Source organism: Molothrus ater, chromosome 1 (assembly GCF_012460135.2).
Source record: "Molothrus ater isolate BHLD 08-10-18 breed brown headed cowbird chromosome 1, BPBGC_Mater_1.1, whole genome shotgun sequence".
Taxonomy (NCBI): Eukaryota; Metazoa; Chordata; class Aves; order Passeriformes; family Icteridae; genus Molothrus; species Molothrus ater.
In genome coordinates this window covers 38,066,349-38,094,314 of record NC_050478.2, presented here as the reverse complement: position 1 = coordinate 38,094,314, position 27,966 = coordinate 38,066,349, and the positions used below count along the sequence as shown (strand labels likewise).

The following is a 27,966-nucleotide window of genomic DNA, read 5'->3' as shown; positions in this document are numbered from 1 at the left end:
AAAATTTAGTTTTTCTTCCTTGCTTGAAACCCTACTTCTTTTTGCAGCCTATTAATGTTGTATGTGTGTGAGTGAAAGCAGAGTTTGTCATAGAGTACGTGAATTTGGGCTGTGAAAGCTTTCCAGTGATTTTTCCCTCCTACCTTGCATTTCAGTAGTTGAAATGAAAAGAAATTGAAGTTCTTGTTTCAGCTTCTTTGTTTACTTTAATTGCATACTTACTTTCAGAACACAAATAAGATGCAATAGGGAGGAGGGAGGTTGTCCTTCTTGTTTTACATCCTACAGGGCAAAACAAAACTAGAGGTAACATTCAGAGCCAAGTAGTGGAGAACATGTCAGTCAGAACACAAGGCACTTTGGTGTTTACATTGCCTAAGGATCTGACCTGCCATCAGACACCACCAAACTGGTACAGGTATTGTAGCAGAACAGCATTTCAAGAAGGGGTGTTGAAAGGCAGCAAGGTCCTTGCCTGAGCACTAATTGCACATCTACACAGACATCAACATTCTGTTCCCATGGCATGAATCAGGAGGCATGTTGGCTTCGTGTAACATTGAGGTAGCCTACATCTTGCAGAGTTTGACTCCTGGCAGAATAACCCCAATCCTTTTTTTCTGTGATGGGGTAAATGCAGCTGAACAGGCAAATGCTGTGCCTGGGTGCAGACTGTCTCAAAGGACGTCACGCAGTGCCTCTGCAAAAGCACTTCAGAGCTGGAAAAGGAGCTGAAGGATTTCACAGAGAATTGATTCTCTGAGCTTTTACCCTCCGTGAAGGGAGAGGAGGGAATGCTTGTGCTGCAGAAGGCTCCTGATAGTAGCTTATACCTACTGCTCAGGGAACATGAGAGTGTTTCAGCTGAGATATTTTAAACCAGTCTTTGAGGATGGTATTTTCCCTTTTAGCAAGGTGTCCTTCCTGTGTTTTAGAAGTTAATGAGCATTGTAATGATGAAATAAATGAAAGGAATGTGCTGGGAAACCCTCTGTTACGTGCTGTCCACACTGTGTAGTTGAAACATAGGCCATGATTTCTAGACAGCTTTTTTTTTCCCTCAGGGAATTTTAGATGTCATTCCTTCACTGTGATTTAAGATCTGCTTAACTTACATTGTTGGTCAGTTTGACCCACACAAGAAGATTTGGTCTTCCTCCCTTCTGCACTGTAGCCTCAAAGTGCACTCCTGCACTGTGTGCTTTTCAGTTGTGAAGCAAAGCTTATTTGGGAGTTTGTGTAGCATGGATCTCTTGTTTCAGGGCTTGCCTCTTGCTAGGGGCAGCTGAAATAAGAAAGGGCACTGAGAAAGGCTAGGTATCAGAAATGAATAGCAGTGGGGCTGCTGGTGAGGGACAGGACTGAAATTGGTGCCCCAGTTCCCCATCAGTGTTTAATCTCAGTAACATTCATACAGGTGGCACGAAACCTCACGAGGGCAATGCTGCAGAGGACTCTTGCTGAGAGATGCATAGCGGCACTGTACACCAGGGCTCTTACCTCTGCTGCTGCACCTGGAGCGTTCGTTGGCTGTGGTGCTGCTGTGATAATATTGCCTGAAGTGATTGGACCTCATGAAATAGTACTTATTGTGTGGTGGTTTTACAAATAAGAAGTGGAGCTTTAAATGAATTATACCTGTCATCCTCTTTCCTGTAGAATGAAAGCATTCATCCCATTAGATCCTATTATAATGAAATAAACACTTCAGCATACTGTCCATTACTTTTTGCCTTTATTTAGTATAAGTGTATTATCACTGATACATGCCAGACTGACAGCAGGAAACCAATGTCCTCTATTGATTCAGAGAAGAGACATGTGTGCATAAATACAGACCACATTGTCTTCACCACACTGCTGCACTAGCATGTTGTCGGATCCATCCCGAGGCACTGCCACGTACATGGTTGACAGTATTCTGGTGTTTCTTTGGTCCTTCTTCCTCTGAAGCTGTTACTGGTTTGTATAGCATCAGGGATTGTGTGGGGACCTATTTACAAACTTTGGACCTCTCCATTTGCCACAGAATAATAGAATACTTACCACCTGCTAATGACTTATCAACCTGGGCCAGAAAGCAACTAGAGACCTGGAGGGTGAAAGGTTATAAACTCCATCGCAGATCCTCTTGTCGTATGTCTCCTGACTTCATGCTTTGTTATTCAGGTGAAGAAATTGTCATTTAAAAAATCAGTTCAGCTGTACTGAAATTGAACTTCCTATTTGCCAGCTGCTTTTTAAAAAATAGAAACAGACTTGTTTTTTATCCAACATTTGGGTTGAAATTGTTTATTGAAGTGGAACTATTGATTAAAAAAAAAAGTCTTAAGGGGTACATGATCTTGCAAAGTGCCAGGCATCTTTATCTTCTATTGAAGTTGGGGTATTGAGGCACTCAAAGCTTCTCCTGGAGCCTGCCCTTCAAAGAAAAATACACTAACAATATACGCTTTGTCTTTCCCATCTATTATGTAATTGAGCACGTTATGTCACTAGACGCGTTTACTGCCAAGAAAAAAAAAAAAGCCTGTATAATTTTAGAAGGGCTTTTTTTTTTTTTTTTTTTTTTTTTGTCCAAACCAGTGTTAGGTTAACCAGGATATAAGAGCATGTCGTTGCGAGCTCGAAACGAAAAGATCTGTTTGTAGTACTCTTAGTCCTGATGTCACAGGCACAGCAAGGACATCAGAAGGAGGAGTCAGATTACAGTAAGAATGGGCAGTGCAGCATGCAGCCGGAGTAAACGCTAAATCAGACAGGGATTGTATCAGGGATAAGACTGCCTGCAAAGCGCTCATCCTGAGGAGGCACACTGCTCTCTCACGCTTCTCGTGCTGGGAAATTTCCACATAATGTAGAATGAAAAAGCTCTGTTTTACATGTCAGCCCTGTGCAGGAGCTAATGCTGAATACACAGCCGTGGGATCCTGACTGCATGATTAATGAGAAACATAATGTATTTTGGTAAGTGTTAACCGTCATGTAATTCTGCTTCTGCTCACATTATCAATAGGAGTGATTATTACAGATTTCGGATTCAAGAACATTTCGTGCTGGCACGCACCTAAAACTGACAACTGGGGAATCCTGCCGGCTGTGCAGTTTGAAAGGATTCCATTGTCTGGGAAATTTTCTGTTTGAGTGGGCTACTGCGTAGTTCTAGCGCTTTGAAAAACAAGCTAGATAAGATGAACTCATGCTAGGTTTGTTTTAAATGAACTTGTGGTTCATCTGAGAGAGGGGATGAGAAATGCTTGTGAGGCATGGGAAGTTTTAGATGAACTTAATGTAATGGGCGAGCTGCTACTGCACTGTCAGTGCTGGGGAGGCACAGCAAACCTCAGTATTTCATTCAGCTTTTAGTTTGAAGAATTCCAAGGTATAAAGGGGAAACAATGTTTTATTTGCAGTGCTGCGATTGCCGAGTACTCTGCATTGTGCACATCACCGGTGTGGAGTTGGCTCCTAGCATGCCACAAAATGCCTATTATTTTAAACCTTTAGGGGTCTTGGAGCTGTTAAATATTTGTGCAGAGTTTAGTTTTGTTGCTTGACAGAAATCTTCCTTCAGCTTACAGCTGAGCTGGCTGCATACCCTAAAAACATGCTGGAGTGTAGAGCTATGTCTGAGCAATGTAGTGCTGCAGTACTGGGCTGGGATGTACGATTACAATATAATGCTGCAAGTTAGTGCTGTTAAAGAGCAAAGAAAAACAAAATGTAGAATTTGGTGGTGTGATGGAAAAATGCTATTCTTGGCTTCTTGAAATCTCATCTAGTCTCACTGTTAATTTATAGCAGCATAGTACTTAGAATGAACAGAGAGCAGGGAGTTGAAGGATTTCTGGGACATTCAGCAGCTTTCTCAGTTTCATTAAATATTGAATCAGGAGTTCACTTCCAGCTTTAAGGGAAGAACTTTTGTAATATTCTCAGCTCTGTCAAAAAAGTACTATGCCTTTTGCCATGGTAAACACTGTCTTCTTATTTTCATAAAACTAAAGACTATGCATGTATGTGTGATTTGTCTTTAACAGTGAAATGCATCAATTATGAAAGCCGATAGATTTAGATGTAAACTAACCTAGCAGAAAGATATATACAAATTGGTTGAGTTGTGAGAACTGTTCAGTGTTCAAATATAAATTTTCAATATTTTAGCTTTACTACATTTTCAAAAGACTGAGGAGGAATAGGCAAGCAATATGTTTTTAGGTTTGAGTAATTTGGATTAAGTCTCTTCACCATTAAAGAAGCCAGGTTAACTTGCTATTCATCTCTTTCCAGTATTTTTCTACCTTCAACAGAACTGCAAGATGGATGTTTTTTTTGGTTGGTTGGCTTTTTTTAACAATCAGTTTTTCTTGTGTGAGATTAGAAGTTGCAGTTTTCTGAAGTTATAGAGTTAGGGTATTAGGTACATGTTAGCTGCATGGTATTTGATTTTTAATTTTTTTTTCTGTCTGTAATTTTCAGAAGCATGTAATGGTGATCAAACTTTTTTTGGAGTTACTTGGAAAAAATAAAAATCGCTGTATCATATTCTTATTTGTTTTCTGGTGCAACGCAAGTTCTTAAATGGAAAAAAACTGTGGTGTGCTTTGTAGTGAATTTCACTACTGAGAGCAGAGCTGAAAGTTTCTGCTAGGCAGGTTCTCTGTCTGCTGTGTTCAGTCTGAAGTTTCCTTCAATATTAAGTTTTAAATGAACGTTCTTGTTCCTGTCTTTTGCATAAGAAAGCATGAGCTGGGGGATATTCACCTGTGGTTATTTTGGGTATTTTCTTATTATTCTGGGTATTTTCCTGCACTTTCAGTGAGAAGCAAGAACATCTGTAATCTCACCTGTCCCTGTTACTGCACAAAGCAGTATTGCACTGAGCCAGATGAAAGCCTGACTGCGTACGTCGTACACCTACTTTGATTTCAAATGGCTACAGCCATCGCATAGACAATATTGGAATTTTATTTTTCTAAGGGAAAAAAAAAGTACTTTCCTTTAAATATTAATAAAGAATTCTGTAGGATTTTTGGGGGGGTTGTTGTTTTGTTTGGTTTTTTTTTAAATCCAAACATGCAACTAGTGGGCCACATAAGCATAGAAAGGGAAGAAAAGGAAAGCATTTTTCTGTATGTTTCTATGCATCTTGTTTGCTTTTCTGGGCCTTCTTGTTGAATTGCTGCTGATGTGAGGTGGCATAGTGGGAATGCATGTGTGCAGCATTAAGGTTGAAAGAAATACTGAAAATTACCATGGAAAGTAAGACCTAACCCTCTGATAGCATTATTGTTATAGAGCAAGTGTTAATGGGTGAAGGGAGTTTTTTAACTATCAGAGAGAGAAGTTGCTAAATTCGGGAATTTGTCATCATGTTTCTCTCTCTCTTTAAAGCTGCAGCCTCCAATAAGATATTCTTCTTTATCTTACATCCTACTATGTGTATTTTACTTTTTGAGCTGATCTTTCAAATAATTAAGCTCATTGTAACTACTAAATTTATGAGCCGTTCTTTTACAGTGCAACTGAATTGTGATGTAGTTGTTTTAAGAACTGCTAATTTTCACTCACCGTGCTGTGCTTTTGAGTTTGTTGTTTGGTCACCGTGGATACATTTGTTACTTATTGTATTGATTTTGCATTCATCATTTCAGGTTGAATAGGAATATGGGATTGTAATAATAATAGTAATAAAAATCCTACGAAATGATGTAGTGTGTTTATGGAGTAAGCCAAAAGCCAATGAAAATAATACATTTCTGTTAAGTGTTATCATACGGAGTGGTTTTGTGCTTAAGAACATACATATGTACCTCAAAGCAACTTTTGCCTGCATTTATAGCCAAGTTAATAATTTAGCATAAGATAAAAGTCAGCTGTGACCATTCTCAGCCGTTCCGAGAGGAGGAATGGTGGGTGGCTCTCAGTGCCACAGCGCTGATGTTGCGCGCTGATGAGGGAGAGCCTCCTCCAGTCCTGCTCAGCATGAGGGCTCTGCTGTGGCTGATGGCCAGAGCTGCACCTCTACCTTGAAGGGCTCCACTGGCCACTGTCACCTTGGCTTGGCCACCTCGCCATGAGCACGCCTTCCTGGGCCTGGCAGCGCGGGCGGCCGCGGGAGCTGCCTTGTCCTGGAGCATGGTGGCCCCGCAGCCGCCCCTGGGGCTGGGGTGGCCGGTGTGGTTGGGGCAGGTGGGGAGTGCTCTCGGCCAGGGGAAGGGGCAGAGCTGCTGCTGCTGCTGTGTGTGTCCTGCATCGCTCCACGGGGGAACGCCGCAGTGATATTGCGGTTCTGGGACAGTGAGCACGGGTCCTCAGGGCTCGGCGAGCCTGACTGGAACCGAGAGCAAAGCAAATCCTTCACCCCCAGCACCAAAAAAATCACTGCCCCCATACATTGGCCTTACTGAAGAAGCACAACCCAAAGAAACTCTAAAATTAAAATTTACCAAAAAAGGGAGAGGGAAAAAGAAGAAAATTGTACCTTTCTTTTTTCTTTTTTTTTTTCCCTTCCCTCCCTGCCTCCTCTGAACCTATTATTGTTTTAGGTAACTTCTCTCTCAGTGTTTCACATTATACAGGAAATTAATATATTAGCATGGAAATTACTATATATAACATAAAGGGAAACAAATAATTTTACCCAAAAATGCCATAACATTTCTGTTTGTATGGTGGCTGTTTTAATCTTTAGGGTCTTTTTTTCAGTCAATGTTGGAGAATGTAGTAGTTCATCTGCATGCATGCTACTATTCTGAATATCACTTTTTATTTCTGGAACACTTTCTTTAAGAGATTCATGCTGGATGAGTCATGGAATAAAAAGAATACTTCCTCCCCCCACACCCCGAATCTCATCACCTCTTTAAAGAAAACACACGTACAAGCCAACTGACCAACTGCTGAAACAAGGGCTTTTTTTTTGTTTCAATGAAAATATTTGGTTGTTACTGGTTTGTTTTTAGGAGGTTATATTTCCTTCTAGGTTAGACACTGTGGAGGCCTTTAGTACCATTTCTGTTTTCATTTAAGTCAGGATGAATCGGTGTTGATAAGGCTGTTCTTTTAAAACGTTTTGAGAAGCACAGATACTGGATTACTAACTGTGTTTTATCACCAGCCATCTGCAATAAGAAAGTGTAGTTAATATATAATGGATGCTGTGTGTGACAGAAGAATTCAGCTGAGCAAGCCAATGTATAGGATCTTGAAAACTGCAGGAGCCTGATGTTTATATTTGGAACATTACAACCTCCTGGGCAGTGAAGTTCATATCTTGAAGCACTGAATAATCATTAATGCATGTATACGTAATAACAATTTAAAAAATCCTGTTTGAACTTTCAGAAACTGCTCTGTGCTAGATTGCACCCTTTTAGTTTCTGTTACAGAAACTGTTAATTTGAAATGCTTCAAAATACATTCAGTATGTTGCCTTAAACAAAAGGTCCTTTTGCCATTTCACAGACAAAAAAAAAAAAGTCATTCCAAGTATGACTTTTCTTGTGGGTGACAGAATTGCTCCAAACCCAAAATTGGAATCTGTGGCTTCCTGCTCCATTAGAGAAGATTAGATCACAGTTGCTTCAGCTGAAGGTCCTTTAACAAAGTGTGTGTGCGCTCACATGCTCATGTGGATGTGTGTCTGTGCATATTTAACTGTAGAGTCGAATCCTGCATTCCTTCCCAACAACTGTCTTTCTTCTGTTAAGAAATTAAATTAAGAAGAAACCAGATTTTTAAAATTTTCATTGTGATATCATGCATCTGGTCTTTTTTTTCCTAAAAGGCAACACATAAATTTTTACAAAGTATTTTCAAATAATGAGAGCCTTTGACTGTATTTATATTAGAGTCATATGGCTGATATGTCTCTGTGCCTGTGTGCAAATATCCTTCCACGTTATTTGGATTTTGTTTCATAATCTAGTGGCAATTCTAGAAATTCTTGCAATTACAAAAATGTTAATCAGGTTACAGGAAACCCTTTAAAGATTTTGCTTCTCATTGCACTAAAGAAGGTGGTGGTATTTGAAAAAGGAGAAATATATTTGGACTGGGAAAAGGAAATATTTCAATTTGCCATTAGATCATGAAAAGTTCTTGAAATACAATAGAGGTCATAAGGGCTTCCATTTTTAAAAAGGAGATATTACATGTAATATACCGCAAAGATGAGTTTTGCACCTGAAATTGCATAGATGATTGGTAACATTCAGAGAAAATACAGCAAAAGAGAGAAATACCAAAGCTTGAAGTGGCCAAGATTGCACTTGAATTAAATTGCTGGGGATGAAAGTGGAAAGAAGCTTTCCTCTATTGTAGGGCTCAGTCATTATATGGCAAAACCACATTCTGTAGGTCAGCCTGTGTGCTCAGTTATTTTAGCAACACTTCTTTGAGAAATCTACTTAGGGGTGAAAAATCTAATACATGAAGCTGCATCACTGACTCGTATGCCCAGACCTTCTTGCTCATTTTGTTGACCACTTCCTTCATCTCATCAGTCTCATGCTCATGATCATGTTCCTCTCAGACATTTTTTTTCTGTGTACATATTCACCATAAAGAGTTACTGCAATCTTAAGCATGGAACGACAGCTTAAAGTAATTGGCAAGGGTCTGGATCAAATGTAAAATATGAGAATGCAACTGTAATTTCAGATTGGAATTGTAAGGGAGGCTCTTATGAAACTTCAATTACTATACACACTTGCCTCTTGTTAATAATACAGCGATTATTATTGTGTGATAATACAGTTCTGTCTCTTTTGATGCTTAAAATAATATTAATTTTAAATTTCTTCAGGTTTGAAAAAATAGACATCTTGAGTCTTATCTGGTGTTTAAACAAAAGTACTTTTTCTCCCTCTGCCTTTTTCTCCTCCTTTTTTCTTATTTCCCTCCCCCCATCTATTTTAAAAAGGTGGGGTTAGATCAACCTATTTATATTTTTTTATACCTCTGCTAGCTGGCTGAACCAGTTGTTTGGAAATCCTGAGAAATTCTTTCATCACTATGAGATGAGGTCCTGGATCTTTTACCAAGCCAACTAATTTACTCTGTTTTGTAGTCCCTGCAGGTTTCAGAATTTAAAACCATAATGTAACACTTGCTTTTCAAGTAAAGCTTGAAAAGCTCCAGGGGTTTGATAATGTATAGTATCTTCATCTCTGAAGCAGTTACAGGAGATAGAAAAATGAGATTGACTGTGTCTGCTAACTCTGGGCATGGCTGTTTGAAATTTTAGCATATGCTTAGGGTCTCAAAGGGCTTTGGCTCATAGTGGTAGTTTTTATACTGCGTGCTGTTTATGTGTTCTCTTTATTACAATGCAAACCAGCAGTCTCTTCCCCAATTCTCTCTATCAGAAGACAAGATAGAACCTTAAAAGCAGGTTTATGCTAGAAAACCTCCTCTGAATATTAAAACTTCTTTCTTGAGAACAAAAGAAAAAAGCTAGGCTTAATTTTCTCTTTGAGTGTTACTTCATAGCGGTTCTCTCATTTATTTACTTTTATGCTGTAATTGAAAAAGCAGATGGACAATTCATTCAAATGAAAGCAATGAAAATTTTCTCAGCTTCTTTTGTTCTTGTTGACCTTGTTTACTCAGTTTGTTTACTATGGAGTGTAGTAAGTTATGAAGATAGAGGGAGATAATGATTGCCTTTTCCAATATTGTTACCCATCATTGCACTAAGGATCAATACTGAATGAAAAGAAAAAAGAAAAAAACAACACAGAAAACCAAGTCAAAAAACACAGAACCTTGACCAGATCTGCAACTGTGAATGCAAAAGGAAGGAGCAGGTGGAGAGGAAGGCAGTCTTGGCACTGCAAGGAATATCAGTGTTCTTTTTGCTAAGCCAAGTCATTTTTCAGTAGTGACCTGAGGGTCTACTGTCTCTATAGTGCAATGTTTAGCAAATTAGGTTTTGTTCGCTGGTATTTACCTGTGATAGCAAATCCACTCACCTCCTGTCAAAACCAGCAATGTAACAGGTGCATTCAGTTTGCCAGATATGTGACTGTTATGTAGCAAGCACATTGTTTCTCTGTTTTTCTATTATTGCTGGTAAATTGTGCTGCTGTAAGCAGCAATTTTTCACCAGTGGAAGTTGCATAGCTTGTCTGCTTTTAGGTAGCATAGAAAAAAGTAATAACTTTGCAGACATATGTCAAACTTTACATAATCTCCTCTTTAACTTTGCAATTCCAGTGTTTGTAAAGGACAAATTCTAAGAAGCCAAACAGGCCATAAAAAGTTGTGTATACATATGTAAGGATATATTTAAATCCTTTTGCTTTTTGTCTCCTTCTGACTGAGGGCATGGTAGCCACACAAACATGGGTACTATAAAGTCACTGAACTGTATTTCTAGTATCCTTACAAGATTTCAGCACTCAAGACGTGATGTAATAATTTACAAACATTTGTCTCGCCAATCCTGACCACAGTCTGTCTGCCTTGTAAAACTGGTTGTTTGGTCCTCCTTTCCACAGGCAGTGCTAGGGCAGTTGCAACAGCCTCCTAAAAACACATTTAGATTCTTGGGCTTAAATCTTAGTAGCTCCGAGTACTTGGAAATTGCATTGGTCTACATGGTATAATTTTTCTCTCCCCATTATTTCTTCATTAAAGAAGGTTTCAAAATAACTGCTTGGCTTATTGGGTTGAGGTAAAAATTTTCATCACATTTATAAATTCCTAATGCTTTTGCCCTTTTTCTTTTTTTTTTCTCCCAATCCTTTGCAGTATTTTTGTAGAACATAAAATATATATTCCTGCATAGGTTTAGCTGACAAACCTACTTACTCAATGCTATTTAGCACCCCATCCATATTAACATTTAGCTCTACACACTCTAACAATGCATGCAATAGGTTACCTGCATGAGAACATGCAGGTTTTCAAGGTTGAAAGGATCAATGGCCCTAAAGAGGGACATCACTACACAAATACCCCCACAGATATGCTCCTTCCTGTGAATGAACTTACCAAATGTAATAAACAAACATGGAAAGGCTGAAAACACATTAAAAAACAATCAAAGCAACGCTGCAAATCTCTCTAGCACTGTGGATACAATCAAAATGTGATTGTGGAACAACTTAGAGTGTGTGAAATGTGTGTAGACTCTGCTGGCAGAGAAAGGCAGGCAGCAGGTAAAGTGGGGTGGCCTCCTGGTGCTGCAGCAAAATAGTACTGGCAGCGCCACCCTCCACAAACACTCCAAGATGACCAAACAAAACTGCTCTGTTTTGCCACTAGCTTGAAGCAGAATTGACATCACATGCTATCCTCAACACACAGGGAAGAAAAAAAAATTAAATAGTCTGAAATTAACATTCTGAAAACCATAAATGATGATGCTACATGTCACTGTGACACCCAGAAAATTCCACAGATTTCAGGAAAAAAATGCAAATGTGTGGAACATTAATTTATTTTCACTTTTTACTATCCCCTGCCCTATTTTAAAAAAAGAAAGCGAAATGTATCCAGAAGATTCAGTGTAGGGATGAAAAACAGAACAGAACTGTCTCAAGTAGACAGTCTTTGATGATACTTAACATTGAAAAACATTAATAATTAATACTCTTAAAATATCCCTCAGTTTTTTCTAACAATGTTTATGTGATTTGTATAAGTTTTTTGTGCATTTCTAGTAGGAACATTTCTTCATGGGAACATTTACAAAGATAAAAATTGCATGATACTCTATTGTTATTTATTATAGGAGGATTTTTGTGTTAAAAGCTATGCCAGCACATTTTCAGCAATACAAAGCTCACTTTAGATTCATCTGCAAACAGAAATATTGCTATCTGACCTCAGTATATAGTCAAATGAATTATGAATATTTTATATCAAATATCTGTTTGAGAGACTCCAGCTGAGCTGATATCTTCCAAATCACAAAGATAAGAAGAAATAATGGTAATTATAAACTGTTAGCCCTTTCTAGATGCTCACAGCAATAGATGGTTAATACTGTCAGAGAATATTTACCATAATGAATAGGTTAATCTTTTTAAAAATCTTTGTGAGGTGCCTTTGATGGGCAGATTTCCAGTTTTGCAAGTTTTTCTGTCTCTGTAGCCATATTCTATTCTACTAAATAATGTAGGGAGCTGATTGTAGTAGTAAATTAGTTAAGGTAATATTGATGGTTTGTCTGAAAGAAGTTGGGCAGCTTTTGAAAACTGTTGATATAATGTATGTATGGCAACTGCTAGCAGGTATCAAAAAAAGCTCTTGTAAGTTCAAGGGTCTTTCAGAAAAAAATTGAGCTTTCCTCACTGATACTGTTTTTACTGAGTCAGATCTGTTCATGGAGAAGGAGGATGTTTCAGAAAGTAATTATTATTTGTAATGAACTGTGGAAAGTGTTGGACTGTGCTAACAGATTTGCTTGAACTTAATTTCATTTCCTGGACCTAACATCCTGGGAAACTTCCATGGCCCCCAGAAAAGTAAGAGTTTCAGCTGTGCTGGAATATTAAACTAGACCTATTCTAATTAAGGTAACTGCCAAATAATTTATGACACTTGTGTTTAATGTCTCCAGTCATTTCAAATGCAAGTTAAATGCTTTTTAAAACTTAAAACTGATCATCAGCAGTGTAGTCAAACTCTGGCAGCCAGTTGGGCAGTGGGCCTGGGGTAGAGGCAGCATGATCCAGTGATGGTGAAGGATTTGGCTATTTGGATTGCAGATCCTCTTTAAATAGGTGCTCCCTCTATCTTTGCAGGAAGGGGCAATGAATGTGATGGAAATATGAGCTTGGATGGTTGAATAATATCAATTTCATTGGCTTTGTGTGGGGAGTCCAAAGTCTGGGAAGATGCATCTGCAGGAGGGAATGCAGTGCTGCAGGTCTCACCATGCTAGAGGAGCTCTGAATACATGTGGGGCTAGGCTCCATCATTCCCTTGTCCACCTCAGCTTTGATGGTTTCCATAGAAAGCCTCTGGAATCAACAGGCAATGAAAGTTACCTTCTTTTTTTCTTTTTTTTTTTTTTTTCTTTTCAGGAAGTGTTTTAAAACTACAATCTCTTTTCTATAAGCTTAGCATGCAGCTTTCTACTGCAAACATGTACAGTCATTATTGTCCTTATTAATTTCTGTTACCAAGTCATCTATGCCATTAAGGATAATGTGACATTCTTGAGTCAACTGGACTGTTTAGTTCTATACACACCTAAGCCTAAACCAATTCCTTCTTTGCCTTACATTTGTAAGGAATTCATTTATATGTGTAGGATAGTGGCTTGCAAGCTTTCCTGTTTATGTACAAGTTTGTAGAGTAACTCTTAATTCACAAAAGTCCTATTTTTATTTTAGTTTTATTTACTTTCCTGGGGGCCACCACTCCAATGCCTTGTTGAACTCCTTTTTTGCCTCATTAAGGCACATTATTGGCAATATCATTAAAAAATCAAGATAATTAATTGAATAGTTTAGTAGTTTGGGGTGATTCTCCTCCAGTCAACAGACTCCCTTAGTTAAGCAGAAGAGCAGCAATAAGAAATATCTGGGGTTTCTTATCTTCACCACCTCCCTCACCCCCACCCCCTCACTAGCAGAGGAGGCTTAACATTTTTCTTAGAGCATCATCTCATACAGCTCTGTTGAAGTTTCTGACCACAAATCATATCAAGCTATCATTTCTGTGGGTTTGTAGCTCAGCCAGAAAAAGCTGCATGTGGGAGAAGTTCATTTCTAGTCTGCAGGATTTTGACATTTGCAGTTGTGTGTCTGGAGCTACTGAATGGACGTGTATAAAAATTGTAATAGTTTTTAGTGACAAGGAAACTGTAATTTGTAATTAGAAAGTTGGTTTCACCTTTGAATTTGAAAAGGCCAAATAACATTATACTAATATAATATATAGCAAATTTGAAATTTATAGTGAATTTTAGGGGTAAAGAGATAAAATCTTGTACTAAATCATGTCGAACAAGAAGCCATTGCCCATGCTGTTAGAGCAAAACCATGAAATTAAGCAAATGTTCTCAAAAATAGATTTCTGTGACAAAAACTTAGTTTCTAGTCCCTTGGGTGTGTATAGGCATTTACTGCTTTATGTGGGTTTTTCAGTGTGTGATAGCTCATGCCAACTTTTCCTTGCTTTCAGTGAGCAGAAAGAATCTTGAAATCATGTGAGGTGGTAAACCTAACACAAGGGGCTTTCAAGTTGGTTTGGTTTTTTTTAATTTTATTTTTTCATTTGGGCTAAAACCAACTTGCTTACATCTGCAGAGGAAGTTGTAGGGAAACACTGAAGGGCCTTATAAATGCAAGAAATTGATATTTTGTGGGAACCAAATCCTCAGCAAGTGGTTTATTTACTTCAGGCTGTCAGACACTGAATTACACTGAATTTTTTCAGTCTTGTTTTGCTGTTCTTGGGGTTTGACCAGCCTTGGTAGTCTGACTTTACCAATTTAGTAGCATGACCAGGCATGGTCTTGACAATGCTCTACAAAAATATGTTGAAAAATGCCCAGCGTAGCAACCTAAAGATGAACTCTGCATTGTTTTATTTTGTATCCCTGCTGCAATCCCAAGGCTACAGGCAACCTCTAAAACTTCATAAGAGTTCTGTTAATACAGTTGGTGCTTGACCTTGGGCACAGAGATTTATTTTACTTTCTCAACTTTTGGAACTGTACATACTCATGTAGCTGAACACCTGGGTCATTTGATGCTTTCTGTGAACTTAAATGGTCAGTTAAATGAGAAATAAAATGTAAATTTTTTTGCCATGTGGTAGCAACAGAACTACATAGCAACATGAAACAGCTGTCTGTGCTCTAGGTTTTGTCAATGTACTTTAAGTATAATTTAGCTGTCTGAGGAGTGTAATAAAGAAATCCTATCACTCCCCATTTAAATTTTATCTATATTTAGACAAAATTACCATGTATACTGCCCAAGTCCAAGTGAAACAGAATAGCAAGAAATACAGCTTTGGGGAGTCTTTTCTTAGATGATAAATCAAGTCTTTCTGTAAAGCAGAAACAAAGGCAGCAGATTTGTGAAGATACAGATACCATGTGTTCAACTTAAGGAGCAGAAGCTGTAAGGTCCCAGCCTAGTGCAGATATGTGGACAACAGAACCGTGCCAGCATCAGCTTTTTAAGGCTGAAGAAGATTGTGCAGATCTTGAATTTTGTCATGGTTTGGCCAACACTGCTGAAATTTTCTCAGTGTTTCAGGTTAACACACCCAAAACATTCTGCTGTGAATCAGGTGATTTATGTTTAGCTGCAACTCCAGATCTGTAAAATTGGCTTGAGCTTAAGCTCTGGAATGCAACCCTTAAACAAGCAAGCTGTGTTTGGTTTCAGGTTTCTTGGAGGCTTGCATGCAAAATGGCCTCATTACTTGAATTGATACCTCTAATTAAGCAGATTCAGTGTGCTGCAATAATTGTCCTTTAGTATCTCAGCTCAAACTAATACTCAGTGTAACTCCCCTTAAGCCACTGGAATCATAGAGGAACTGTCTTCTCAACACACTGTCTTTTTTTAGTAAGGTTACAGAGTTTTTTAGTGCCATTTCTAGATACAGGAAGCATCTTCTCAGTCACAGGAAGCATCTTCTTGTCACAGGAAGTGTTTTCTTGTCACTGAATCATTCTGAATTTTTAAAATAATGTCAGAAAGAAGGGATGGGCGTCTTCTTGCATCTTTGGCAATATACTTAGAGTATCTTCATTTTCATCAGCTGTTTATAGTTTCATCATGTATTTCTCTTTTGTATCTTGGTACTTTGTGAGTTTGTTTTGTTTTTAAAGAAAACAGTGACAAATTTTGGATTATACAAGCAAATTCTCTTGTATATAGTGATGTGTGGTGTGTATTTGGGGTTTTGATTAATCCTTCAAATTCAGAACCCCTGGCAATTTTTAAATTCTTTTATAGTAGAATAGCAGATCTCTTTGTTTAAAACTCATTGTTATGCAACATTTCGAATGTTTAGTCAGATGGATTCACACAAATATGGGATGGACCCCACTCGTGCATGCACTTCTGAATTAAAAAATAATTAACTTTTCTGACACTGTTTCACTGATTTGAGGGATTGGAATAGTTAAATATGTGCAAAAGTATTTGTAGGATTGCAATTTGTCTTTGGCTTACCAAATCCTTTCATTTCAATAGCAATCCTACAATTGGTTGGCTCACTTCACTGGTTTAATATAATTTCATTTGTGAAAAATGTATTGTGAGATTACCTCTTACAGAAAGCAAAGATGATTACAGTATGTGAGGCTCCCTTCACTCCTTAGCAGCAGAGTGGGAGGATGGGAGGAGGGATCTAGCTTGTCAACACATGGTTCAGTTAAGGCTCTTTGCTCTTGCATTGTCCTCCTTGCTTCTTAGGTTTTGTAAGATTTTTCTGATCAGGTTAATAAGCCAAATTCATTAAAATTCAAAGGTTTTAATTTTTGTAGAAGGGGTGACTTGCTCATCTCAAGCCATAAAATCATATTGAGAAATTACCTGAAACACTTGACACAAAATTAAATTAGATAAAGCCTGTTGGCTAAATTTAGGTGTTACTTTTCTGTTTTAATCTGAAAAAGTAATAAAAATATTAGAAATGTGTCAAATGCTGTGATGCAAAAAAGTTGAATTTTATTAGGTCTTCATTCCATATAATTGAAGCAAAACAATGCAATGACTTAACATGGATCAGAGCAAATATATATATATATACATACACATATATTCACACACACATACATATATATTTATATATATATACACACACATGTATGCTGTACACATACTCAATAACATCTGGAATTATAATAGCTAGACTTAAAATTGTGAAGATGCAAGATCCTGATCCTTCTGCTCTATGTGAATTATCAGAAAAGTGCACACTGGAATTTTTCTCCTCTTGGTACTGTATTCTATTTTATCATGGTTACAAGGCTTGCTAGAAATGCCTTTAAAACCCCCACATTTCCTTAAGTGTCTCTCAAATAATTGTGTAATGCAACAGAATCAAAGTTATTGATTTTATTTTATTTTTGCCTCTCCAACAGAGAAAGCCTTAAAAATAAAATAAAACATGCCAGTTGAGACGTTTTTCCCTGTGGAATAAGTTTTAGTGTCTTATGCCCAAGGCTTGATCTTTTCGAACACCTTAGGAGGAAGGTAGATGACAAATGACCTTTGACTACAACAAACTGAAATGTTTGAGGTGGCTTGATTTTATACTAGGCCTGTTTCAATATATATTTAGAGTTATTTCAAGAAATGCTGAATTATAGACTATTAATAACTATGAGGGCAAAATCAGTGAATGCCAAATTTGATTTTTGATACGCACAATGTAAAATTTTAATAGTTACATAGGGCTAGAAGTAACTATTTTGACTAGTGAGATTGTGTGAGCAAGCACAGCTCTCTCTAAAATGTTATTTAAATGTTTTATAACATTTTCTGTGTTTGGTTCCTGGAACAGGGGCTATAAAATTTTAAGATGGTTTGATAGAGAACCACAACATAGCCAGGCTGACTGAAGAGCAGTCCAGGAAAGATACTATTACCTGAGACTTTGTCACATTTCTTTTTCTTTAGAGAGCATTTCAGGCTGTTTCTGGCCTATGTAAAAAAGGGGATTTTGTCCCTTCAACCATGCCTTGGTATCCCTAGCCAGCAGTGCAATCTGCACATTTGTATGCAGACTGCTCCTTGCCACCTTTCCTATCCCTGAGGGGGGTGGTTTTCCCCCTGGAGTTTTTGTTTGTTTGGTTTGGGTTTTTTTTGTTTTTTTGTTTTTTTTTTTTTTTTTTTTGGTTTTTTTTTTTTTTTTGGTTTTTTTTTTTAGATTTTTGCCCATATTAAGTGGTAACCAAGATACACAGGATACTGGTCTGAGCCTTCTGTTTACAGTTACAAGCTGTGTGGTCGACTCAGGAAACCCTAGAGTAAAATATATATCAGAACCTATAAAACCTACATGTAAAATACTATAGTAAAATATGTATCAGAACCTATAAAAATTTCTTTGCTTTTTGCATGAGGTAAAAGCTCTGAATAGAGTGAATAACCACATGTGGCTTTTTTATGGAATAATTTTATGTCACGTGATAGTAAAATGCTTTTAAGGAACACCAGGGGAGGACATGGAAAAAACTGAAAAGTCATAACTTCAGACAGCTTAAAGAAATGTGTACATATTACAAGGTTTGCATTTTTTGGCCCAAACTTGGTGCTGCTTTACAGAAAATTCTTGTGTGTACTTGTGTAAATGTAACTGGACTGTAATCAATAGAATTATCCATCAACAAGAACGATTTATATTAGCCAGGGGCAGGGATTCCCATTCATTAAATCTGTGGAGGACAAGCCTTTATCTATTTCCGTAGATGCAGCCTGGAGCATCCAACATGTCATGGATTAGATAAATTGGGCTTGACATGCTTGTGTTTCTGGAAAATAGGACAAAAATTTCTTTTGTCCTTTTTGTCTTGTCTGCAAAAGCAGTAATGCTTTTCCCCCACCTATAGAGAATGACAGGAAATAATTTTACTTGCTTGAAAAACTTTTTTTTAAATTATAGGCATATTTTACGTAGAGATTTGAAAAACAAAACTGTCAGCATTTTCACAAGTGTGTGTGGAGAAGGACAGCCAACCCAATAACTGCCACATATTCTCAGAGCATTTGCCTAAATCAGCTTCATCAGGTGTAAGCTTGCCGAATTGAAGTTTTCACAGTCCTTTTTTTTATAAATAGCCATTTTGTTAGAACTTCTCCACTGTAAAAGAATGCATTCACTTCCCCAGAAAAACACTAGCCCTGAGGTCAAGGGATTTTTGTGGGCTGCTGGAAACACAAGCTAAATTCCTCCGTGAAGTGAATACACATTTACACAGATCTAAACTGCTCCAAAATGGTATCATTGTGCAAGTCTCCCCAGTCAGTCAACAGCCCAACTATTGGGACATTTCCCTGAGGTGCTGAGGACTTACAGAGCAGGCTTCAATATGGGCCTTTGGTTAAAATACAGACCTTGATTTCTTTAGTTTTTTGAAACTTTTAAAAGAATTTGTTTCTACGTTATGTATGAAAGTGTAGCTTCCATGTAGATCTGAAGAGAAGATAAATTCCAACAGAGCTTTGTAACACAGAAAAAGCTGAATTTTTTGCTGTTTTCTTATCCATAAGCAATCGCATCTTGAAGCAAAGCATCAGCCAAATTAGCACAGAGGAATAGATTAATTATCAGTAACTTTGTAATTGCCATGGCATGTGCAAAGCCACAGCCTGAGTCAAAGATTATTAAAACATGGTTTCAAACTGGTCCTCTACGACAGGGAATAAAAAAATTCACTATATTGAAGTGAATTCAATATAGTCTGTTTTGTTATGTTTTCCCTTTTGCAGAAGGGTCATGGCTGGGATCTGTTAGTGAGAATGAAGGTACTCTGCTTGGGCAGTGGAGTCAGTCATTTGGAATTTGTGTTTTCTCTTTTCTTTCTTTTTTTCTTTCATTGCAGCTATGCATGTAGAAGAACAATTGCACAGTTTCTGGATGAAAATACAAACATTTACTCACCAGCATATACTGTGAATTAACACCTAGTTTTGTGTTCCAGCATATCATATGACACGTTTGTCTCTGTTTAAGAAAGGGAAAAAAATAGTAAAATCACTTGAATTGCACAAGAGCAGCATGTGATTGCACTAAATAATGTTTGGCAAAGATGCAGTTTGTAGATAGAGTTACACAATTACTACTATTTAAGTGTGCTATAACATGTCCTATTTAAACTTTATTAAAATTAAATCTGTGACTGGATATAGAATTTCCAGAAGACAACAGTTTAATTGATTCTGGCCAAGGTTCAAATTTCCCCCGTTGATTTCCAACAACCCATTCTTTTATTTCCAGTCTTGTTTTGCCTTATACTGTCTTACTTCCCCTTCTTTCCCCTCCACTTTTCCCCTCTCCCAAACTTGATGTGAACTCCTTGCCCTTAGCATTTTCTTCAGGGTTTTGTGCTCTATCAACACCAGCTCTCCTTTCGTGGCTCCCTTGCTGAACGCAAAGCTCTGTCCCGCAGTGCAGAACTGCTGATAGTTTGCATCCCTAGCTTTTCTCAGACAGATGAAGAATGGCTGACCAGTTTATCAGGACAGCAAAAAGGTTCCTAGCAAGTCAGGAGTGATCTGCAAATTCCTGGTGAATTCCTGACCTCTTCATGCTGGAAGGCTGCTCTGTTGTTAGTGGTCACGCTTTTGTGTTGTGTGAGTTTTCGACTTGAACCTGAACTTTTCCAAAGTGGGGCAAGAGAGCAACATCTGATGGCACAGCTCCAGTAAGATGTAAGCTGATCTCTGTTGCTTAATGCTGAGGGGAGTGGCTCTAATCATCAAGTACTCGGGTACTTAGCAGAAGATATGGATATTTTTCTCTCCCCGCTACAATTTGTTTTTTAATTACCTGCTGATGAAAATCCAAGGTATAGTTGTGACTGACATAGTGCATGTGTGATTTGAGATAGCATAAAATTCTGTCCTAGGAAGGTTCAAACTTAACGGTTAACTAAATATTTTATCCCTCTCTTCCCCTGTCTCTGTGGGGAGAGCAAACTGCCAAGCAATGTCTGCTTTTTCTTTGCTTCTCAATACAAAGAATAGGTTGCCTGCTAGGAAAACTTCAGTTTTGCATCAACTTCTTTTTCCAGAAACTCTCAGCCACAGAGCCTCAGGCTCTCGCTTTTTGCACAAATAGCTGTATCTCCTGAGGACTGAACTTGTTTCATTTCAATCAAGTATAGTAGAAGTTTATGAAAAGTAATGGGTTGGGGTTTAGAGGCAATTGGGCCATGTGATCTAATAGGCTTTTTTTCTGGCTTTACATCCTGAAAAAGAAAGATATTTGTGTTTGCTCTTTTGGTTAAATTTTCTTTAAGAACTTCAGGTATTTCATTCAGAATGGGAGTTATTTCATTGTTGGAAAAAGTTCCTGAGCCAAATAACTTGAAGTGTTTTTAATTTAGAAATACATGCATACAGGGAAAATGATGCTATGATCTATAATTTATCTTGACAAGTATCTTTCAAACCACTATGGACTGAAAACTTATTTATGTCCTGGAGCCTATCCTGTAAAACATACTTCTATCTACTGTGGCACTGGTCACTATCCATTAGTAAATCCTGTGCTTTTGGTTCCATTCTATATTTTCCACTTATTCTTTTACCTACCTATAAAAGATCATAAACCTAATGATTTTAAACACGTATGTTTTGGAGTGATTTTTGTGAATCAAAATTTTGAGACTGTGGTAGTTTCTGATGTAAATGCATTTATGTCATTATGCATGGGAAAGAAAAATGAAAAATATTATTTTATTTCAATAAGCGTGTGTTTTTGTCACATACATACACTAGGCAGGTCTGTGTATGCAACTCTGTGAGGTTTACTCAGGAGGGAATCATGGTCCAGGCTATGCTACACTGGCATAAGTTGACAGAGGTATTTTCATGTCCATTGTTGTGTGCTACCTGTAACACCAACAGCCAAGTGCAGCTGCAAAACCACAGACTTTCTGCCACTCGTTTTCTCAATACACCTCTCTCCTTCCTTTCCTTCCACTCCCTCTGTGGAGCTAGCTTTGACTTTGCTCTTTCGGCTTGGATTCTGTCATCCTTCTCCTAACTTCATCACTTTCTGAAGTTGATCTGCCTGTTATTTGGTAAAGCAACAGAGGTTTGACAGCTAGCAGAAGAGTGAAGTGGTACCCTGGAAACATGAACTAACTTGTCATTAAGTTCTGCTTACTTTGCACTATGCAGTTACAAATGTGTAAAACCACTTTCCAGTGAATTATTCATGCTAAATGGAATTATTAGTGCTGAAGAGAAGATGCATTGCTGCACAGAACTATTTTCATAGAGTTTACTAGTGGAGTGTGTCCATTTCATGACATTAGTTACATATTCTTCTCAGTCATGCACTTGTTTCAAGTAAAGACACCAGAAGTTAATAGTTATTTCTTCCCCAAGCATGCTTTTGAAAAATGGCACTTTTAAAGCTGATAATATATTCATCATATTTAATATATTCATAAAAATGAAAAATTCTTTGAAAATCTGTTTGCAATATAGTGTTCTTCTGATTAATAAGCCTTGGAAATTTGTGCTCATTATACCATAAACATGACCTTTATAAAACCATCAGAAAAATCCAACTGCAGAATATGCCAGGTCAAAGACTTTTTAAAATGTCAAAAAGCATAAAGCTTTAGAATGAATGTGATTTTTATAATACTTGGCTGATGCTTGTATTTTTGCTTAGCTTATTTATTTATGGCGGGGGTTTTTTGAGCCTTTGTGGCTAGGATCTACCAGGAGACTGTGACCTCAGGTGAGCACACTTTGGGATACATCTTAATCGCCTTCAGCACTTTCTTGAGTTTCAGTGTTTAGATCCAGTTAGTTTGTAAACACATTTTTGCTGGACATGATCTGATCAAGTATCAAGATGACATGATCAAGTATCTCTCCAATAGAGGCTACAAACCATATACTGACCCACTGGTTAGGAAACATCCACGATGTGTCAGTAAATAATGGTGCAGTCAGTTCAACAGGGTGACAAAAAAAGTCTGTCGGCTGAAAGGTGTTGAGAAACACTGTGCATGCAGTTTTGGGGAAATGCACATTTGTAACACTGTGACCTTCTTCTGGCTTCATTGGGTTGTAGCGCTTCTCTGAAAACACCCAAGCTTCCCACCTTAGCTTGAGTCTGAAAGTAATCTTTCTGCTGCAGGGAATAACTAGCCAAGATCATCATGAAAAGGAAAAGAAAACCTGTTTTTTATACAGAATCACAGAGTAAGTCAGGTTAGAAGGGAACACAGTGGGTCATCTGGTCCAATCTCCCTACTCAAGCAGGGTTATCCTAGAGCACATGGCAGAGGACTGCATCCAGATGGTTCTTGAGTATCTCTGGTGAGGGAGACTCCACAACCTCTGAAAAATCTGTGCCAGTGTTCAGTCACTCACACAGTGAAGTTCTTCCTCTTGTTCACCTGGAACTTCTTGTGCATCAGTTTCTGCCCATTGCCTCCGGTCCTATTACTTGGCGCCACTGAGAGGCACCCAGCTCCATCCTATTGACACCCTCCCTTCCAACAATTATTTACATTGATGAGGTCCCTTCTCAGCACTGTTTTCTGTCCTAGTATTGCTGCATAGTGGTAGAAATGTCTCTGTACATTTCTGGCTCACTCTGTGAGCCTGCAAGGCAGGCATTTTGCTTCCTTGGATTCACTTTCTTACCAAAGAAAGTACAAAGTAGTATAAAACATGAGCAGTATGGGAAGAAACTGTAAAATAGAGCTGGGGATATGTAGTTTGCCAAAAGCAAATAGAATATTAGTGCAGCTGTAGAGTCATTGGTGAACTTCTCTTCCCTCTAGCATTTATGGCACTGAAGTACGAGCAAGTTTTGACATTGTCTGTGAGATCGTTCCAGTCTAAGTGAAAGCACATTCAGTTTGCTGTTAGCCTACAACCAGGAGAGGATATTACAGTGCTCAGAGGATTAAATCTGGGGACCTAGAGGTCAGCTCCTTTGTCCTCCACAGATTCCTGTGTAAGCTTTGAGAAGAAGACTTTTGCTGTCTGTCCTAGGTTTCTTCCTAGCTGAAAAATTGGGATGATCTCTTGCCAGCTGGAAGTGTCCAGAGAATTAAGACTGGAATTACGTAGAGAAAAAAGTAAGGCTGCTGGGTATTTATTATTTGATTTTTTTTGTAGGGCAAATAGAAATTGAAAGCTCCTCTATTCTTAAGAGGGAGGAGAGCTGAGGTTCATGAGTATTCTAGTTTGTCTTCTCCAAAGCCACGACTTTCTCTCTTGGGCTTTCTGCTTCTCTGGTATTTGGCATGGTTAGTACTTGGTATGGGCAGTTGGTAATAAGCATGCTGACCAAATTGGACAATTTCTAGTTGTTTCCTTATACTAGAAACAGAAAGAACTTTACAGAAAGTGGAACATTCATTTTGGATCATTTCACTTTCAGTGATCCAACAGTTTCCAATAGGGAAAAAGAATCCAAATTTGTCTGACCAACTGCAATAAAAGCCCAAAGGACTCTGAAGAGCTCAATTAGGTAGGTCATGTTGCTAAAATAAAAAGCTAAGTCTCTGCCATTGTGCAATTTGAAATCCATATAAGATGTGGCCCATAGTGGGTTAGACAAATTCCTTGCCTGACTGTGTTAGAAACTGAAGTTCAGGTCATGGTTTTTCAATAGCTGTTATGTAAAAATCCAAAGCAAAACACACCATTATTTTATTCAGTAGAGTGTTACCTGGGGTCCATGGCATATTTTAGATATGAGGCAAAAGAGGTGATACTTTGTCGGGTTAATGGGGGCTCTGACATTAATTAGCCTTGAGGCCCGAGGTGGGTTAGAACTACACAATGCTGAGCACCTCAGTCCCATTCAGTCAGAACTGGGCTTCACTGTCTCTAAGGTGGGCCTACCTTCCTGTAATGCAGATGATGAAGGAACAGGAGGGGAAAAGGTAGCAAAATGGGAGCAGAAACCTTTGTTGAGCAAAGTAAAGGAAACAATGACAGGAGATAATGGGTATCAGACTACACATGCAAATTTGTCTCTGCATTTTCCCAGTCCAGCATCATAATAGTAGCTTCACAGGTTTCTACATAATGAAAAGAGAAATTTACTCCTCTGTACACCTAGAAGAGTGCATTTTCCAATCAAAATTATTAGGATATATGGTCTTATGTGTTTCAAAATGCTAGTATGTGTGAAAGAAAAGACTTTAAAAAACACTGCATGATGCATAGCTGCAGGCTTCTAAAACTAATAATAATAATAAAAAGAATTCTTTTTCTAAACTAGCTCACTTTGCAGGAACCAGAGAATAAATATTTTCTCTAGAAAAAATAATACTTTGAATAGCAGCAAATGACCAGAATTGATTCAAACTTTCCAGGTGAACAGTGTATGTGCTGAAAAATGCTGTCTATAAATAAACAGTGGGTACTCATTTGTGCCAATCTGGAAAAAAAAAAGGAAGGGAAGAAAATATTTTTGTAATGAGTCATTCTGAGTTGTTTGGATCTGGATGTTTGAATTTTGCCAATATTTAAATAATAGAAACAGTTAAGTATCTAAGTAGGGAGCTATAGGGTGTCATTTTAGGTGAAAGAAGAGTTTTAGCTGACACAGTGGTGGGATTTTCCCCCTTTAATTGTCGTTATTTTTTTGGTTTGTCCGGCGAACTGAAAAATCAATTACTCACAGATCTCCACAGCTGAGACAGTGTTGCATTCATCCTATTCAAAGTGACTAGCCACTGCTAGCATTGCTAACAACAAAACCTGTGAAAGAAAAGCTTGTGTGGCCACAACATGTACTTGATCCTCAAGCTGTCTCGGGAGAACCAGCAGGATTGAGGATGGTGTGGTTGGAGTCCCATTTTGAAGGCTCTTCTTTCAAGTGGGCTTCAAATATTTAATACAGTTGAGTTTTTTTCTTTCTTTTCTGGACCTAAGAGTGATTATATGTAAAAGTATTGTGTTTAAATGTGGCTATCATATTTTTAAAGATTTTTTTGAGATTATTAAATAATGAAAGCACTCTCCAAAAAGAGTATGTGAACAATACAGAAGTCGAAAGCACTTTAAGATTATTTCCCCTTCTAAAAGAAATAAATTTTTGAAAAGAAACAAACCACTCAAAATGATAAAAAAACCCTTTCAGAGAGCTGAGTTCTAAGACTATAAGTGGTCAGAAAATAGATTTTCTGAGCACTAAATTCGCCATTAACGTCATTTGTTTACATCTAATCTCCTTTCAGTTCATAGGTAATAATATGTAACCTACAAAAAACAAGTATTTAAAATCAGGAGTTTATCTCTTTATGCATGTAAAAGATAGAGGTTGTTAGCTAACTTTCTGTAGGCTGAGTTCATATTTTAGATACTTTATTACAACTACAACTAAGTAGTTTGGTGATTGCATCTCATTTTTCTGTGCTGGATTAGATCACTGGTACTACTCATTCTGGAGCTGAATTTACCTTTAAAGGGATGATTCAGCAGATTTTGATTTTGATTTTTGATTCAGCAGTTTTTCATTTTGGAAAAATGAAGATTACCATACAGTGATAAAAAGGAGTACCCTAGTGACTATGGACCATGACAAATTACATTAAACTAATTCTTAAAAGCCACATCTACAATTCATGTCATATTTTCTCTGTTAGATCCCAGAGAAGTTTATTCTTTTGGTTTTGGATATCTTAAAATTTCCTGTTTTATCAGATTCCATGAAAATATAAATGTGATATCTCTTATTTTAGATCATGAAAGGGCATTATTCACCATGGATAGCCTGCTGTTCTTAAATACTTGTTTCTTTATTGTCTTTTCAAAAAAATCCCTCCAAATATACCTTTCCTTTGGCCCACTGGCAAACTTGATTCATAACAAATCAAAAGTTCTACCTAATATTGAATTATCCAAATGTAAGCTTATTAACATTTATAAGCTTGACCATGAGCTCCCCACATATCCTTTCCCTTTTATATTTTAAAATAGCTGGAGTCATTGTTCTTGAAAATTTTCTATGAAAATTCCTAGTTTTGCTCAGGCTCTCTAGGATATATTTTAATGCTTAATGCATGTGTACTATTAGATATTAGGTTCCTATATAAACATTATTAATTATAGCTTTTGAAGTTCTTTTAAAACCTCCTAAAAGTCAACTTTTCAGTATGTGTGGTACTTTCCCAGCTTCTCCACTGAGTCATACCAGCTGAAAGGTTCTCTGAGCTTTTGCCAAGGCACAATGTGTATATTTTTTGACCTCAGATAAGTTATTATGGAAATATTAAGAGATGGGTTGCAAAACATGGAAATATCCATATCTTAGAGAAACCAGTTTATGATCCTGAAAGCCAACTCAGACTCTAGGAAGGAAAGGAAAGGGTACATTAGTTGAGCGTCTTTGCTGTATTCATAATAGCTGTGCACATAGACAGAAGGAAAAACTTGCAAAGTAGTGAAGGAATGAAAATAAAATTCTGCAGAGATTTGCTTTTTCACTCAGTGTTTATGGTGGTAATAGTTAGTGATGGAAGAACTGCAAAAGATTTAGATTAATGGGGTAATAGTTTAGAGTTTCTGCCCAGTTTACATACCTCCAAGTTTCAAATGCATTACAAAAAATTATCTACATTTTTGTGTCTGCAAAAGCTGAGCTAGATTCTTCCTTAGGGGAGACTATTTGATAATGCATCTTGGGATTCTTTTTCTGGAAACTAAATCTGCAGTTAAATTTAAATTTGAGGGACTGGGAATGAGGGTGTGCATGAGGAAAGACTGTGCAGAGAAAGATATAACATAACTTTCTCTATAGCCAAGTCACAAATAACAAGAGGTGGTTGCCAATTTGTTGAGCTGTTTGTTAGGGAACCTGAAGAATAGAGATCTTGTCCTTCTTGAAAAACATTAAGGAAATTTGCTATTTATTATCCTGTATTAAAAACCACCCTGCTTTATGATGTCTGTTTACCCTAGGGCTATTTTGTTTGGTTTCTTATGTGTATATTCAGTCTTTGTGATTCTCTTAATCCAGATTTTAGGGTGAGTACTTACAGCTGTTTATTCTCTTTATCTAACACCGATCCAAGCAAAATTTCAGGTGAACTGGGCACAAAAATTTACATGGGAAACTTTATTTTCACTAAGTGCTATTTCATTGAAAGCAAAATTTCCCCCAGAATGTGTTAACTTTTTGTAAAGAATTGTCACCAAAAAAAGTTGTGAAAATAAGATTAAAACTTTAACATTTTTAATGACACATGGTTTCTTATTTTTAGAATGGTTCTCATTTTAAAATCTACTTTCAGTTCCACAGTGAAACATAGTCTCTGAAGTC

The 27,966-nt window shown here is 37.5% G+C and overlaps 1 protein-coding gene across 4 annotated transcripts in view; it reads left to right on the top strand.

The window, feature by feature from the left end:
- ZNF385D (zinc finger protein 385D) overlaps positions 1 to 27,966 on the top strand; it is a 416,485-nt gene that overhangs the window by 248,095 nt on the left and 140,424 nt on the right. The window contains exon 1 of one of the 4 annotated variants that reach the window (XM_036399896.2): positions 2,658 to 2,967. The exons of the other annotated variants lie outside the window; for them this stretch is intronic. Coding sequence (XP_036255789.1) covers positions 2,946 to 2,967 — 22 coding nt within the window. The 5' untranslated portion in view covers positions 2,658 to 2,945. Of the gene's footprint in view, positions 1 to 2,657; positions 2,968 to 27,966 lie in introns of those variants that run through there. 4 annotated transcript variants of the gene reach the window in all.